General features: G+C 40.9%; 1 protein-coding gene across 3 annotated transcripts in view; it reads right to left on the bottom strand.

The window, feature by feature from the left end:
• Positions 1 to 16,653, bottom strand: part of TPR9 (Tetratricopeptide repeat (TPR)-like superfamily protein) — a 65,151-nt gene that overhangs the window by 29,587 nt on the left and 18,911 nt on the right. For all 3 annotated transcript variants that reach the window (XM_089149659.1, XM_089149661.1, XM_089149660.1), the window contains exons 6-8: positions 8,274 to 8,392; positions 7,738 to 8,139; positions 7,503 to 7,637 (exon numbers count right to left, since the gene is read on the bottom strand). In XM_089149659.1, coding sequence (XP_089005785.1) covers positions 7,503 to 7,637; positions 7,738 to 8,139; positions 8,274 to 8,392 — 656 coding nt within the window. The remainder of the gene's footprint in view (positions 1 to 7,502; positions 7,638 to 7,737; positions 8,140 to 8,273; positions 8,393 to 16,653) is intronic.

Genomic DNA, 16,653 nt, shown 5'->3' with positions numbered 1-16,653 from the left:
TGAGCCCTTTCTAGGGGATGTTCCTAGGATGCTTCTCCATCTACATCATCGACATCTTCCACTTATTGTGCCTTTTACTTTCTCTTACTCTTTTTCACCTCCTGGCTCTTCTCTTATATTTATATCACTGTTTCAGCCTCTTTTGAAACCAGACAGCTGACCCCATTTATTTGCACAAGGTTATGGTGGTTGTTGCAAGTCAAAGCACATAGAGGTTGATGATTTGATCATTCTGAACAAACGGTAAAATGGTAAATGCCAAAGGCTTCTGGACAAGCATGGTACGGGGGGTAATTTTCCTTCCCAACATTAACCCAGCAATTTTTGCTGAGAAGCTGTTTCAATGCCTAGACCCTAGGAAACAATTGTGGTCCACCAACCATTACGCCAAGGCCCACCCTCTCCGAAAGCTTGCAGCTCCCTTTTTCTTCTTTTTGTTGCTTTTGTGTTGCAGTCTTGCAGACACTAATTTCACTTGCTGGATATTGTTTCCTGCACAACATTCAAGATGTCACCCAGAGATGTGATTTCAACCTTTGGAGAAACAAAGACATTTCAACAGATTACACTCAAAATTTCAACCATTGCTCAGGCATGATGCATGGTCCTTAAGCTTCATAACCTTGTACCAAGTGCTACTTCACCAAGGCAGACGCCTCGATGTGAGTTCAGCACAATTAATGTGCCAGCGCACATTCCGCTCTTCTCAAACAAACAAAAATAAGCTCTATTCTTTCACCCACAACAACCATGTATGGTCTTGCTACGTTAAAGAAATATTTATTTTTTCTGTACTTTAGCTTAAGGTGATGCCTTTTGCCTATTCAAATGTTTAGACTGTGTGCGAGGGTGTTGATTGAGTCCTACTAGGAGCCCAACTCTATTAGAGTTTTTGTTCATGTAATTTTCTATTTTCTTGTTACCCAGGTAAGGGTATTTATGTAATAGTATTCTTTCCACTTTATTATAGATAGACGGTTTGAGATCACATTGATCAATTCAAGCCATTCTACCAACATTGTGTTTCTCAACATGGCATCAGAGCCAAAGTTCAAGTAGGGAAGAGAAAGGAAAAAGAAGAAAAAAAAAAAAGATCTCTCTTGAAGACCTACCTCCACCACTGCTGCAACTGCTCCATCGCAAAAACCCATCCCAAACCCAACCACAATCTTCTTCTTCTGATTTTTTTACTGCTCCATCGCAGAAACCCATCACAAACCCAACCAAAATCTTCTTCTGATTTTTTTACTGCTCCATCGCAAACCCATCAACCAACATCTTCTTCTTCTGATTTTTTTTCTTTCTTTCTTCTTCTTCTGAAACCATTGTAGAAACCCAGTTCCCAATCCATTTCTACTCTTCTCTTCCTTCCACCTTCTACTTCTGGTTTTTTTCTCTTTTCTTCTTCTAAAACGAGAGCTCAAAACTTTATAACCCTTGAACCATGCATTGAACCATTGAACTGAAATCATGGACCAAACCAAACCAGGGATCTAATTGTAATTGCACGTATACGAAGGGGTCTCTTTTGAGAATTCAAAGATTTACATGGGTCTACATGGAATTATCAATATTTTCAGGGGGCTATCTATAATTATCCATATATCTAAGGGTCTATCTGCAATTACCATATTTTCCAAGGGCCTATTTGCAATTATCCATATTTTTAGGGGGCTATCTGCAACTATATATATTTGCTGGGGTCCATATGCAATTATACATACCTCCAGGGGTCTAATCACAATTTTGCATATATCTATTTGTGCTTTCTAGGGTCTCCTTGTTCTGCAACATTTCAGTTGTTTGAAAGGGTGAAGACTGAAAACAACAAAACTGCAAACATTTTCTAGGAATGGCAAGCACCGATGGTACTACAGCTTCCACTGGCTTCAAACATTACCCCACTCTTCATTCTCTTTCAGTAAGGTTTGATGGCACAAATTATTTGATCTGGTCTCAATCTGCCTACTTAACTATTGTCGGAAGAGGAATTGTTGGAATCATCACGGGCGGCGGGCGCCACTATCAAACCTACCACCACAAGTGTTTTGCAGGATAAATGGATCTCAAAAGACTCTCTTATTATGCCATTCCTTTTGAATTCCATGAATCCAAATATTGCTCGTGGATACCTATTACTTGATACTATAGCCCAAATCTAAAAGCCTACTATTGAAACATATGGACAATTGGGGAATGATGCAAAGGTTTATGAGCTACGGAAGAAGCTTCATGAGACTACACAAAAGGAATAGATTGTGGCCCAATATTATGTTGATTTATGATCTCTTTGGCAGGAATTAGATCATTATGGGGACTATCACCCCATTAATCTGGATGTTGTGGCTACTTATAGGAAACATGTTGATAAGATTCAGGTATATGACTTCTTGGCAGGTTTGAATGTAGAATATGATCAAATCAGAGTGCAAGTATTGAGTCGTTCTCCCTTTCCTACACTAGAACAGTCTTAGGCCCTTGTTCAGTGTGAGAAAAGTCGTCGATTGGTCATACTTCATGCTCTTATTGTGGAGAAATCAACATTACAGTCTGTTAGCACTAAATCTGATTTAGCTAAGGAAATTGTCAAGTGTGAGCACTATCACAAACCATATCATACCAAGGCCAATTGTTGAAAGCTACATCGGAAACCTGCTGATTTTGAGCAAAAAATGGCACAACAAAAAGGAAAACCAAAGCCTCATCTTTCTGAGATAGTTTCCACAACACCCTCTGCAGACATTGGTTTTTCACAGGAGGAGTTAGCTACTCTATGACGTATTATGCAGTCTTTTACTGCCGGTACAGCCTTTACCACTGCTTCTTCTACTACCCATACCAACTCCTACCTTGCTACTTCAAGTAAAACTTTTACAGGCTTCCATGTTTCTTCATTTTATGCTCCTTGGACCATTGATACAGGAGCCACAGATCATATGACAGGTTTATCCTCCTTTTTTTTACATTATTCTCCAACTTCTAGAAAGGATAAAGTTCAAATTGTTGATGGCTCCTATTCTTCCATTGTTGGAAAATGGACCATTCAGCATTCTCCACCATGTTTCCTCTTTTTCTACTAACTTGCTCTCTATCAGTAGTCTTACACATGACTTGAATTGTAAAGTGACATTTTCCCAATCGTACTGTGTCTTCCAGGATCTAGTCATGGGGAAGGAGATTGGACGTGGTAAACAAGACCATGGATTTTATTTGCTCAAGGATCTACTTCTGCTCTGACTGCATCTTCTAATCAAGTCCATTCGGTAATAGCAAATCTTCATCAGTGACATCGTAGGCTAGGTCACCCCCTCTAGGAACTCTTAAGAAAGTATTTCCTAATTTAGTTTCTTCTTGTAACATGGATGAATTTTTTTGTGAAGCCTGCATTTTTGTGAAGCAGACTCGTTCTACTTATTTACCTTCTTTTCATAATAGAAAATCTATTCCTTTTGTGCTAATTCATACTGATGTGTGGGGGCCCTGTCGGTGTGTGTCTATTGCTGGTCATAGGTACTTACTTAATTTTATTGATTGTCACTTTCGTTCTACATGGATTTATCTTTTAAAACAAAAAAATAAGGTTTTCTGATGTTTTCATGATTTTCATAATATGATTAAAGCTTAGTTCAATGCCACTGTGAAGATCCTTCGCAGTGATAATGGCACAAAGTATATTAATGGTGAATTTCAGAAATATCTCTCTAACTCTAACATAATACACCAGACCAGTTGTGTTGATAGGGCTGCCCAAAATGGAGTTGCCGAAATGAAGAATTAGCATCTTTTAGAGATAGCCCGTTCAATTATGATTGCTATGAATGTCCCTGACAAATACTGAAGTGATGCTATACTCACTGCTTCTTACCTTATAAATAAGATACCCAGTATGATACTTGGTTTTAAATGTCCTAATGAGATTCTCTAGGGAGCCTCCTTTTTTGTTATTACCCCAAAGATTTTTGGATGTGTGTTATGACAGAATCATAGTCCACCAAAGTAAGTTGGCTCCTCGTGGCCTACGTTGCATATTTCTGAGGTATTCAGATACTCAGAAAGGGTACAAATGTTATCATCCTCCTTCCAGGAAAACCATTGTATCCATACATATCATTTTTAATGAGTCTTACCCTTACTATACACCTCTCCAAGGGGAGAGTCCTAGAGGAGAAGTATTCTTTCCAACTCTAAACCTTCCTAGCACACAACTTAAGAGTTCAAGAAGAGTTTCTTGACCAGGGGGAGACTTCGGCCAGTATACTTGAGGACTTTAATTCTCCCCCTTCATTTCATGAACCATGTGAAGAACTTGGTTAGGGGGAGACCACTCATGTGAGGCACACTATTAAGGTCTTGGCAAAACCAGATTGACCAGAATAAGGAGATGTAGACTTATCTAAGGAAGAATTACAACCAGCCAAAGCAAGTGGAGAAAGGTCACACATTACCACTTCAGTCTCTTGCACTAAAATCAGATTCTACTGTTCCCCCTAAGGTATCTTCTTCTGATCTTCCTATTGTTGTTAGAAAAGGAGTCAGATCTTGTACTCAACATCCCATAGCTAAATATGTTTCTTATGACTCTTTGTCTGACTCTTACTGTGCTTTTATATCCTCTCTATCATCTATATTTGTTCCTAAAAATTGGCAGGAAGCCTATGCTGATAAGAGATGAAAGGCAGCTATGGAAGACGAAATGCAGGCAATGAAGAAAAATGATACTTAGGGGCTGGTTACACTTCCTTCAGGAAAAAAAAAACTCGTGGGCTGCAAATGGGTGTTTGTGATTAAACAAAATATGGACGGATCAGTCAACAGGTTGAAGGGTAGACTAGTTGCAAAAAGGTTTCCCAAACCTATGGGATTGATTATCAGGAGACTTTTGCCCCTATTACAAAACTGAACACTGTCAGAGTTCTGTTGTCTGTAGCTGTGAACAAAGACTGGAACTTGCACCAATTAGATGTAAAGAATGCATTTTTACATGAGGAGTTAAAGGAAGAAGTCTATATGAAAATCCCACATGGTTTCTTCGATGATAATACCACAAGGAAAGTTTGTCGGTTGAAAAGATCAATTTATGGGTTAAAACAATCACCTAGATGCAGGTTGGGACGCCACCTGAAGGCAATGACTTCTATTGGGTACAAGCAAAGCAATGCTAATCATACACTGTTAGTCAATAAGTTAAGGACTAATATCACACTTCTCATTGTTTATGTGAACGATATTGTCACCATAGGGAATGATGGTGAGGAAATTCAAAGGTTGAAGAACTTTCTTGACAGAGAGTTTGAGATTAAAGATCTAGGGAAGTTACAGTACTTCTTAGTGATTGAGGTGGCTCGATCAAATAAGGGTATATACCCATCCCAAAGAAGTATGTCCTAGATTTATCATCAAACGTGGGAATGTTGGGGTGTAAAGCAGTTGATCTCCTATTGAAGCTGGAGCTAAACTTAAGGAACAAGAGGGAGAGCCAATGGACAAAGGAAGATACCAAAGGCTGGTAAGGAAGCTTATTTACTTGTCCCACACCAGACCAGACATCACTTATGCCGTGGGGATAGTAAGTCAGTTCATGTAGCATCCATATTTAGCTCATATGAAAGTTGTTACCAGAATATTGCAATATTTGAAGGGAACTCCTGGAAAAGGAATAGTTTTGTCACCCACAAATAATCTAAGAGTAGAAGCATACACTGATGCAAACAGGGCTAAATCTCATGACAGGAAGTCAATTTCAGATTATTATACCTTTGTTGGAGGTAATCTAGTTACTTGGAGAAGTAAAAAACAAAATGTGGTAGCTTTATCCATTACTGAAGCTTATTATAGAGCTATGGTTCGTGGAATTTTGTGAGCTACTATGGTTGAAAGGCTTGCTAAAAGATATTGGAGTCCAAGTTCCAAACCCGATGATGTCATATTGTGACAACAAAGCTACCATCAGTATTGTCAATAATCTTGTACAACATGATCAAACTAAACACATTGAAATTAACAAGTTTTTTGTCAAAGGAAAGCTGGAACAAGTGTTCATCTGCATGCCTTTTGTGAGGTCTGGAGACCAATTGGCAAATATTTTCACTAAGGGTTTGAAGGAAGATTTCCTTCCTATGTAGGCAAATTGGGAATGACTAACATCTCTGCCTCAACTTGAGGGGGGGTGTTGGCTGAGTCATACTAGGAGTCCAACTCTATTAGATTTTTTTTTTCATGTAATTTTCTATTTTTTGTTACCCAAGTAAGGATATTTATGTAATAGTATTCTTTCCACTTTATTATAAATAGAGGGATTGAGATCACATTGATCAATTCAAGCCATTCTACCAACATTATGTTTCTCAACAGAGGGGCAAAAAGAAAAACAAAAGAAAGCCATAATTTAGGATCATAACATAATTTTAAAAAAAATTTGAAAAACCCATCGAATCTCATTGTTTTTCTTCATAATAGTTTCATTATATATTTTATTATTATCTGCCCCCTCCCCCTCCCCAGTGGTCCCTCAATCAAGCTAGTCTAGTTCAAAGAATGCATCCCCATTCACTCTTTCACGGTCTGGAGAGCATTGACTTCCGTCTCCCCATGCACTCCTCATCAATCACAATATCCCAGCCTTCCCCCTCTACACGCCATAATGCTCACCCCAAAACCATTCCCACCTTTCCTTCTCCTGCCCCTATACCAGACCCATTTAGCTCCTCGCCCTGTTCTCCATCTATTAACACCACAGATTAGTGGACTACCTAGTCCTTTCGGCCTTGAATGCGCTTGGATAAAGTCTTTTTTTCAAGGCTCACTGCTCGCTGATACCATTGGCAAGCTTGTCTTTGGTGCCTGCATCTCCCACTGCTGGTTTGAGCTTTAACCTTCGCAGATGGTCCTCCAAATCCCACTCTACAAACATGATTTGGAAGGCCATCGATAAGGATGTCAATTTAGGATAGCTTGCCCCCAAACCCCTTTTAGATTCCCCAAAGAACAGGCTTCTTCTTGTTAGCTGGGGCATAGAATCCTCCCTTTTGTAACTTCCGCACCATTCTTGGTCACAATCTCCCCCGCCCCCTTGTCCCTCATATCTTCCCCTCCCCTTTCTTTTCACCCTTTTCGGGTTTTTTAATATATTTATTATCCATTCATATATGTATAACAACAACTTAGACTCAAAATCCTTCTCCGACAGTTTCAACTTCTGGAGGCTTCAAATTAAGCTTTAGCATGAGAATTAACTCTCAATAATGCCCATTTAAATATATTTCCACATTTTGGCCAAATACCAAGGTGGCCTCATTGTCAGGATTTGGCCCTTACCCTCAATGCACATGCTAAAGAAAAAGAAAATTTAATCTGTTTCTTCAGTACACGTATTCATCCATCTTCAGTTCAAGAAAAAGAAATACCAGATCTGTCAAAAGTATCATAAGATAAAAGAAAATCATGTACTGATCTAATTGCAAGATTTATGGATGTTTAGTAGGTGAAGAGTGCTTTGAGCCTACCTGTGAAACAGAAGCACCTGTTAAAGGAAATACAGAACCATAATCACGCTGAAGGCAGTGAGTCATTACAACTGAATAAATGTGCAACTCCAATTTGCGATCTGGAGTCATTTGAGCATAGTTATGAACAAGGCCCTAGGAGAACAGCAACAATGCCAATAAGGATACTCTTGAATCCTTCCATAGACACCAAGATTGTAAACCAAAATATGAATTATGAAGGTTTAGGGGATACCAACGATTCTATAGGCTTGGAGGTCTTGGAGTACTCCCTTTGCTCAATTGACTTAACTAGAACTCGAGCTGCCAAAACAATTTCAGATGGCAATACTACAGGCCAATGTACACCACCACATTCATGTTTGTGTTCAGTAGTATACTCAACACTTGCATCAGCAACAGTACATCCAGAATTGCTGGCTAAGGTTATTTCTGCCATATATCTTTCAAGATCCTCAGATAAATTCTCAGGGATGGAAGGGTTGTTTGAACAGCTTGCAAATTGTCCCCCAGCTTGTACTTGGCAATGCTGGGAGCAGTACAACGGTATTGAACATGATGAACATGGGACAGTATCAGCGGGTAGCTCATTCAAGCAGAGATGGCAATGCGTTTCTCGACAATGCTTCAATATGATCTGCAGATCAGTGAACCAAGTTAAAACTGTACCTCACCACATTTTAACTTCTGGTGCAAAAAACAAACCCTTGTATGTTACCTTGGTAAAGTACATGATAAATGATAGATACAACAAATAAGAAATCATCATACCGCAGCATAAGGCTTTTCAGTGTGAATTAAGGAAGCTTCAGCTATATCAATTAACGAAGCCATACCCCTTCCTTTAGTTGTTGTGGAGACACACTGCATCACTTTTGGATGTGGCTCATCTGTTGTAAATAAGATAAATTTTTCTCAAAGATTCTCAAAAAAAGAGGAGTATTAACAAGTTACTAAAGGAAATAGAAGCTCAAAAGAACAGACATCCTGACTAGAAATGATATCACATCCTGATCAGAAAGGATATCAGATAAAGCATAGTTTTTCCTATGGTATTCAACAACAGCGACTAAATTTTACAGATTGTGTAAGCAAGAAGGAATAATAAAAAAAAGGTTCGTTAAGGTTTGACTGGAACCCCATGGGGATGGCTTAGTTGGCACAGACAAACTCCTCATGAATCATGATAAATACTAACGAGGCTAAGACTTCAATCTCCTTTGGGGCCTACCTAGATAAAACAATTTTCAACAGAGCATAACTCCTTCAATATGAATCAGATTTAAGTAATATTTGATTTGTTAGAAAAACTCCTTCAATATGAATCAGATTTAAGTAATATTTGATTTGTGAGAAAATGAGTTTTGCGCTCTACCTAATACGAAAAGTCTCAAGTAAAAATAAACTAATTGGACCAGTTAAACTTGTTTGAGAATAGGAAATTTTCATTAAATTGAGAGCAGTATAAACCAAATCTGAGACCCGGTATACCAGGAGAATCATCTCCAAGAACAGTTGATGTAACCAGCCCTAGACAGCCCCCAAAGAAGGCCCAAGCCCATCCAAGAGCAAGAGCCCACCTGGGGGGGGGGGGGGGGAACCAAATCTGTCCAGAGGTAGAATGGTCATTTGCCTGCCCCTGGAACGAGCCATAATTGGTTGACCAAGTCCACTTTAGTTTAGGAAAACCATTTCTGTTTTTATTTTTATTTTTATTTTGGAGTCTTAGTTGTTGAGTTAATTTTGGTATTTGATTGTTAGGAGTTGTTAGTTGGTTAGGATGAGGGCTCCCTAATTTTAGCAACCTTATCTTAAAGTAGTTATGTTTTAATCAAGTCCTATTTTAGTAAGTATTTGGATCCCAATTTGGTAGGGATTCATTAGTTGAGTCTAGAATGGTTTGTGGAGGCTATAAATAGCCTAGTCTTTCATCCAATTTTTCAATTATTTATTATTGATTATAAAGAATTTGAGAACTGGCTTTGATAAAGTCATGGGATCCCTCTTGGGTACCCTGCAGCTGGTTTGAGAGCTTTCACGCTTCAAGTTCAAGACCTCCACTACCTTCTTCAAGCTTCCATCTGCAGAATCTAGCGAGCACCTTCAACCACGCATGAGCAAGAAAAGCCCAACCCCTTCCCCTACAGTCCCAACCCTTCTCTACCCCCTCTCCTACCTTCAAGACCCGCCCCTTTTATCCCTTTTCTCTGCATCACAGCCAGCACCTCTGCCCCATTCGACCTTAATTCTCAGCCCCTCTAGACCCTATCTACCTAACGCTAGCATTGCCCCTAAGCTTAGAACCCATTCCCACCCTGCACTGCCCAATCAGCTCTAGCTATAGAGTTCTGGAAAAATTCAGCAACTCTTCTTCTTCAATAGAAATTGCAGAATTTTCTCAAAACCCTAGTTGCCCTAAATCAGACCTAGAACCCGAATCCCAGCCTTCGTTTGGATCCCAAAACCATGCCAAAACCCTGCGGCTTGATAATATACCCTTGTTGGACTTTCCTAGGCTAACCCTAATTTTGGGGGATTACCTAGAAACCCTAACCCCAGGTCTCGGGTTTTATTAGTGGTATCAGAGTAAAAGTTTCCAGCAGCCCTATACCCGTAATAGATGATACAGTAAGCATGGAAGAATACTAGAGAAGACTACCAGTCTCATCATCATATCTGCAAGGGGACACGGTAGCCACAGAGACCTCCAAAGATGTACGAACTAGAGACATATGATGGCGTGAAAGACCTCCAGGTGTTCTATGAATGGTTGCAAACTTGCATGATGTGCACAAGTACTTTAAGAGATATTATTACTCAAAGAATCATAAGATGAGGTTTGCACAGAGATACTTAGAGGAATACACTCGTGAACGGTAGAGCTACCAAAAGGGAGCAACTGTGGTATACAGGCACTGAACCAAACACTCGGGAAGAGATGTCTAAGGTGTTGAGCCAATTATTCTTCCCACAAGAACACACAGTTAGGCGATACCAACAACATTCCTGGAAGTTCACTGAACTTGACAGAAAAGCACACGACAAGGATTGCTTATCCAATGAGTATTCTCAAAGAAGGGGAGAAACCATCTCCCAACCCCTTATACCCGCGTTTGAAGAAGTCATCTTTTGCCCACCTCTAGAGGCAGCCCGCAATGATGAAGAAGAAGCCTTAAACAAGCTACCACTTTCTGAAGAGGCCCCTTGTTCCCCTCCAGATGCAATACCAGAAGAGATCCAAACAGAGGAGGACCTAGCCTATAATGCCAAGATCATAACAACCAAAGAAGTCGAGGCACCCACTCCACCAAAGGTGACAAGTATCAGGTCCAATCTAGTACCAAACCCTAGCAAAACTAGTGCTCCCTTGAGTCTCCCACTTCTTAGAAAAGATATTGTAAACATTCTTAGGGCGATAGCAACAGTCAAGATAAAGGGGTTCACAGAGAAAGGCTCCAAAGACATGGCTATAGACTCCATCCTTCCTCCTAGGGCTCCTCACACTCAGGCCCCTAGGATTGAAGATTACATTGCCACCAATCCAAGTCCTCTAAGGCTTGTCAAGGAAAGGTGCAAACAACCATGCATCTGCTACTTGCTCCCCACTGCAAGATGAGAGGACGAGTCCACATGCAAACTCTCCAGAGGGTTGACCTTAAAGAACATGACGAACACATTCATCAAGAGATGAATGTTTTCAAGAAGGGGAGAGCTGAAGTAACCAACTTTAAACAGCCCCCAAAGAAGGCCCAAGCCCATCCGAGAGCAAGAGCCCACCCGGGGGAGCCAAATCTGTCCAGGGGTAGAAAGTCATTTTCCTACCCCTAGATCGAGCCATAATTGGTTGACCAAGTCCACTTTAGTTTAGGAAAACTAATTCTGTTATTATTTCTATTTTGGAGTCTTACTTGTTGAGTTAATTTTGATATTTGATTGTTAGTAGGAGTTGTTAGTTGGTTAGGATAAGGGCTCCCTAATTTTAGGAACCTTATCTTAAAGTAGTTCTATCTTTAATCAAGTCCTATTTTAGTAAGCATTTGGATCCCAATATAATAGGGATTCATAAGTTGAGTCTAGGATGGTCTGTGGAGGCTATAAATAGCCTAGTCTTTCATGTAGTTTTTCAATTATTGATTATTGATTATTGATTATAGAGAATTTGAGAACTGGCTTTGGTAAAGCTGTGGGATCCCTCTTGGGTACCCTGCAGCTGGTTTGAGTGCTTTCATACTTCCAGTACAAGACCTCCATTGCCTTCTTAAAGCTTCCATCTGCAGAATCCAGCAAGCACCTTCAACTGAAACCCCAACCCCTTCCCCTATGGTCTCAGCCCATCCCTACCCCCTCTCCTAACTTCATGACCCTCCCCTTTCTTCCTCTTTTCTCTGCATCACAGCCAGCACCCCTTCCCCATTCGACCATAATTCCCAGCCCCTCTGGACCCTCTCTACCCAACTCTAGCATCGCCCTTAAGCCTAGAACCCATTCCCATCCTCCATTGCCCAATCAGCCCAGGCTATAGGGTTCTAGAAAAATTCAGCAACTCTTCTTCTTCAATAGAAATTGCAGAATTTTCTCAAAACCCTAATTGGCTTAAATCAGACCTAGAGCCCCTTTCCTGGCCTAACCCTAATTTAGGGAGATTACCTAGAAACCCTAACCCTAGGTCTCGGGTGTCATCAACAGTATAAACCAACTGCATGTTCTAAATTTCTAATTGATTCAAGTCAGAATAAATTACTTCTTTGGTTCCATTGACTTCTAGTTCTACATTTATTTTTTACTACTTGATGTGGCCTAGCGATCATTTTTTATTACTTGATGTGACTCAATGTTCATTTTTTTATGACTTGTGTAGCTTACTGTTGACTTTTATGGTATACAGTATATATTATCAAATAATGTCAGAAAAAGATGGATATAGAAAATCAAACTTGAGCACCTAGGTGGTCACATTGTCACCTATGTGCCTAGGCACCTGTTCACAACGTTGGGCTCCTTGAGGCTCTTGACAATTATGGGGTGGAATGAGAAACTTATTTAACAATCCGTGGTAGAACTTAGTCTAAGATAGATACAACTGCTGCTGAACTAACAAAGTTTTCATCGAATTCACAATTTCTGCCTACTTTAATGGTGCTAGGTCTAACGTATTTCCTTCTTCTAAGCATGTCATCATAGTTGGCCAGTCATGAAAAGAAGAATGAAAGGCTATCCTCAGGCGTGAAGAGAACTCATGTACACTAAAGACATCCATCTATCACATTAGTGTCTTGAAGAGTTGCAGCATGATATCTTTTCAAAGTCAATTGAAGCAATTCCAACATAACAGTCACAAAAGGAAATGACTAACAGGTCAATTCAAGACGTGGAAAAACAAGAATGGATTCCAAAGGAAAAACCACTTGACTTAGTTTATAAAGAAATTGAGATGGTTGATTGATAAGAACCCGCTGATCGAATACCAGAAATACTAATATTGAATTACTAAGATAATATGCAAGAACAATTAACAAAGACAAACTAGTTACAATGGTGCCAGTCACCCCCACAGCACACTATTGCCCTCTCCCTACGGCTACCCAAATCCACTCTCATAAAATATTTGATAACTTTGCTTCACATCTTACCCCTATTTATAACCCCCTAAACAACCCTAATTCTCTCCCTCCTCCACATGTCACGATCCTGGGGCCCTATCAACTACCGGCCCTTCAAAATTCACCTTGTCCTCAGGGTGAAGGAAAATTAGAAGCTTGATCATTACATGTTTGCCGCATAACCATGTCAATTCGGTGTCTTCAAGAACAAATCCACCTGAAAACCAACTGATTATATTCCCACATAACTCCAAGCAACCCAAATAAAAAAAACCTTAGAAACTTCAGCTGATGGAAAGAACAAACAAGGAATTGCCATTGGAACTGGGTTCAGCCAAAAACTAATAATGACACTATGACAGTTCCCCTATAGAATACAGCACCTGCTGCACTGAATCATGCAACAATATATGTCGGAAGGGCTTTTAGCAGATAGGCACCATGGATTCCCATATGGGCAGTGTCAACCACATCTCTTAAGAAACTGAAAATGCTGCCACTGTCTTCTTCAAATGTGCAGAGGAAGCGATTAAATGCAGGCCATTCTACACATTCTCCTGCATATTGTTCAAACAATGAAGTGGAGAAAAATTCACTCCCAGATTCCAAAGTGGCAAAAGGGTCCAGTAAACTTGGAAAGGGCATGTATCAGTAGCCTTTTGGAGCACGAACAGAAGAACAGAAGCATCTCTGTCAGAACATGCAATAGATATCTCATTCCAGCACTTGCATTCAGCGGTAAGACCTTCATCCTCCGTTTGTTATGTGGCTGAAGAAGGCTTGTGGTTCTTCTCCAACATACCCGCCCACCTGAGTATGCAGTCCCTGGTGAAATAGCAAACGGAAGATCACCCTCCAGAGTAGTCGTAGACAACGGATAGCAGCCTCACTGCCGCCAGAGCCGTTGCAGCCTTCCCCTAGACCACAAACAGCTGCAGGACCCGTTGAGTAGATGGCAGTCTCAAAGGAAGAAGAAGAGTAAACAGTAGAGTTCCCAAAATACCCCTTTTCTTTAGGTTTAGCAACCTGTTTGTTTCTGGGCCCCTGGTAGTGTGGGCTCTAGCCTGAACACTGGGCTGAACCTGGAAATAAAAAACTTGATGGGCTGCTGCCTAGCGTCTTGACCATTGGGTCCATAAAATAAGTGAGCGAGCCATTGTTCTTTTGAATTAATTTGGCTCCTTAAGGTCCACAGTTCGGGTTCAAAATCTTGGGACAGCTGCTTCATTAGGCCCAACTTAATGGGCCTAATTTCAGCCTGTTTGCAGTATCAAGCCTGGTTTGGTTCGCAGCCTCTGGTTCAACCAAAAACCCTTCTTGAACCGTCTCTTCCCTTTCATTTTTCCTTCCTGCGTACAAAAACCTAAATGCCTCCACTATTTTTGCCGCCAATTGTGAAATTTCCTCTCCCCCTTCAGTTGTGTGTAAATCTAAAAGATATTCCCTTAAATTTTGCAGTCAACTCTAATCGGATAAGTAAATCTTAGAGATCCTTCTCAATGGGAAACTGAATTAAGATCTTACCCCGTAATCGCACCCATGTCGCAGGCTGCCACCATTGTCAGATCCACAACCCAAGCACTACTTCTACTGCCACTTCCATCCACATCCAAGATGGCTTCACCGAAGCTCGCTCCACCACGGCGAGCTCTCCCCTGAAATAATGGTGCCTCTCCACTTTTTCTTGAGTTACCAATTTGATATTTCTCACTGCTGCATCCGATATGTTGTCACACTCTGGTTCGAACGCAATATCTTTTGAAATTGTCTCCCCCTTTCCGCCTTGACCAAAAATGGATTCCACACCTATGGGACCTTTTCATAGCCTCCCATTCTTTGCGAGGTCCATGGCAATGGTCGAGTCCTCAGATTTCACCTCACATTCTATAACCAACTCATCTTGTTTGACAACTTCTATTGGTTTTAGAAGTTCATAGCTCTTCTTGACTATCTTCCTCTCACCGAAATCCAATTGCAGCGCCTCCTTGAAGTTGGTCCAATCAAATGCCGACCTCTTTCTTCGATAGTCCCACTCCTATGCATCTCCTTCCAGCCTCCCAGGTGTTGGAGTGCCACTCCTAATCAATGCTCGTATGATCTCATGATCCCAATAGCACAATAGGACCTCCATGAACCATTCCTCCGCGTCACCTTCGCCATAAAATATAGGCAATCTGGTGTTCATCTCTTCCTGCAGATCGGAACTGCTCTGATACCAACTTGATAAGAACCCAATGATCGAATACCAGAAATACTAATATTGAATTACTAAGATAATATGCAAGAACAACAAACAAAGATAAAATGGTTACAATGGTGCCAATCTCCCCCACTATTGCCCTCACCCTCCGGCTGCCCAAAACCACTCTGAAAAAATATTCGATAACTTCACTTCAAATCTTACCCCTATTTATATCCCCTTAAACAACCCTAATTCTCTCTCTCCCTCCACATGTCATGATCCTGCGGCCCTATCATTGATCTTCTTCTTGCTTCACGGGTCCTAAATGTTAGAAAGTGGACTATTGCAAGTTTTTGCGAGAAGTGTTCAAATACCATCAAATCAAAGTAAGTACTTGGGGGGGGGGGGGGGGGGGGGGGGGGGGGGGGGGGGGGGGGGGGGGGGGGGGGGGGGGGGGGGGGGGGGGGGGGGGGGGGGGGGGGGGGGGGGGGGGGGGGGGGGGGGGGGGGGGGGGGGGGGGGGGGGGGGGGGGGGACAATGCCGATTTACAAACGATGATCATTCCATCCAATAAAACGCGAGGATGAGATTTTGAAACAAGAGGGGAATAGATGTAGTTAGTTTTGTCCAACTGGGCCTCAAAACACTTCTCTTTTGGAAAATGGTTGGGTTATTGGGCTTCTCACTTTTGGGTTTGTCAACAAAATCTTTCCTTTTTATAAGCCCATACATGGAGTGATGTGAACCCAATTCTAGGGTTCGGGTTTCTTGGAAAGATTCCCTAGAATTAAGGATTCGCCTAAAATCTTCCAGCAAATAATTCAATACTTGTATTAGAAACCTAAGGGTTGCTCTGAAATAGATGGGAGTTGGACAGAAACACTTGGAAATAATAGATGGGTTCTAATGAGATGATGGAAAGAAAAACCTAGGTAGTTAACAATTTCCCATGGGAATGGTTTTGAGATATCCAGAGTCAATAAGAGATGTAACAAAATAATGGGGAATGGAAAATATTATTCCTAGAATTGGTAGAAAAGACACACATTAAATTTTGGACCCATACTGGTATGGGTTGAAGGGGAAAATTAGGGGAAAACAATTCAAGGAATTGAAGATCTATGGGAACTTCTTTCTTTTCTTTCTTTCTCTTCTTTCTTTTCTTTTCTTTTTTTTCTTTTCTTATCTTTTCTTTCATTTCTTCTTTCTTTCTTTCTTTATTTTATTTTCTTCTCTTCTTTTTTTCTGTTTCTTTCTTTCTGCTTCTTCTTTTTCCAAGGTTGCCGCAAATCAGAAAGGGAGTGGGAGGGGTGCCGTTGGGGTTGAGAGAGGAAGGAAAGGTTCTACAAGGATCGCGGGGGTGGGGTAG

The sequence above is a fragment of the Hakea prostrata genome, chromosome 3 (genome assembly GCF_041222555.1).
Source record: "Hakea prostrata isolate BN-2017 chromosome 3, UWA_Hpros_2, whole genome shotgun sequence".
NCBI classification, from domain to species: Eukaryota; Viridiplantae; Streptophyta; class Magnoliopsida; order Proteales; family Proteaceae; genus Hakea; species Hakea prostrata.
Note: the sequence above shows the minus strand (reverse complement) of the source record. Positions and strands in the feature narration are given on the sequence as shown.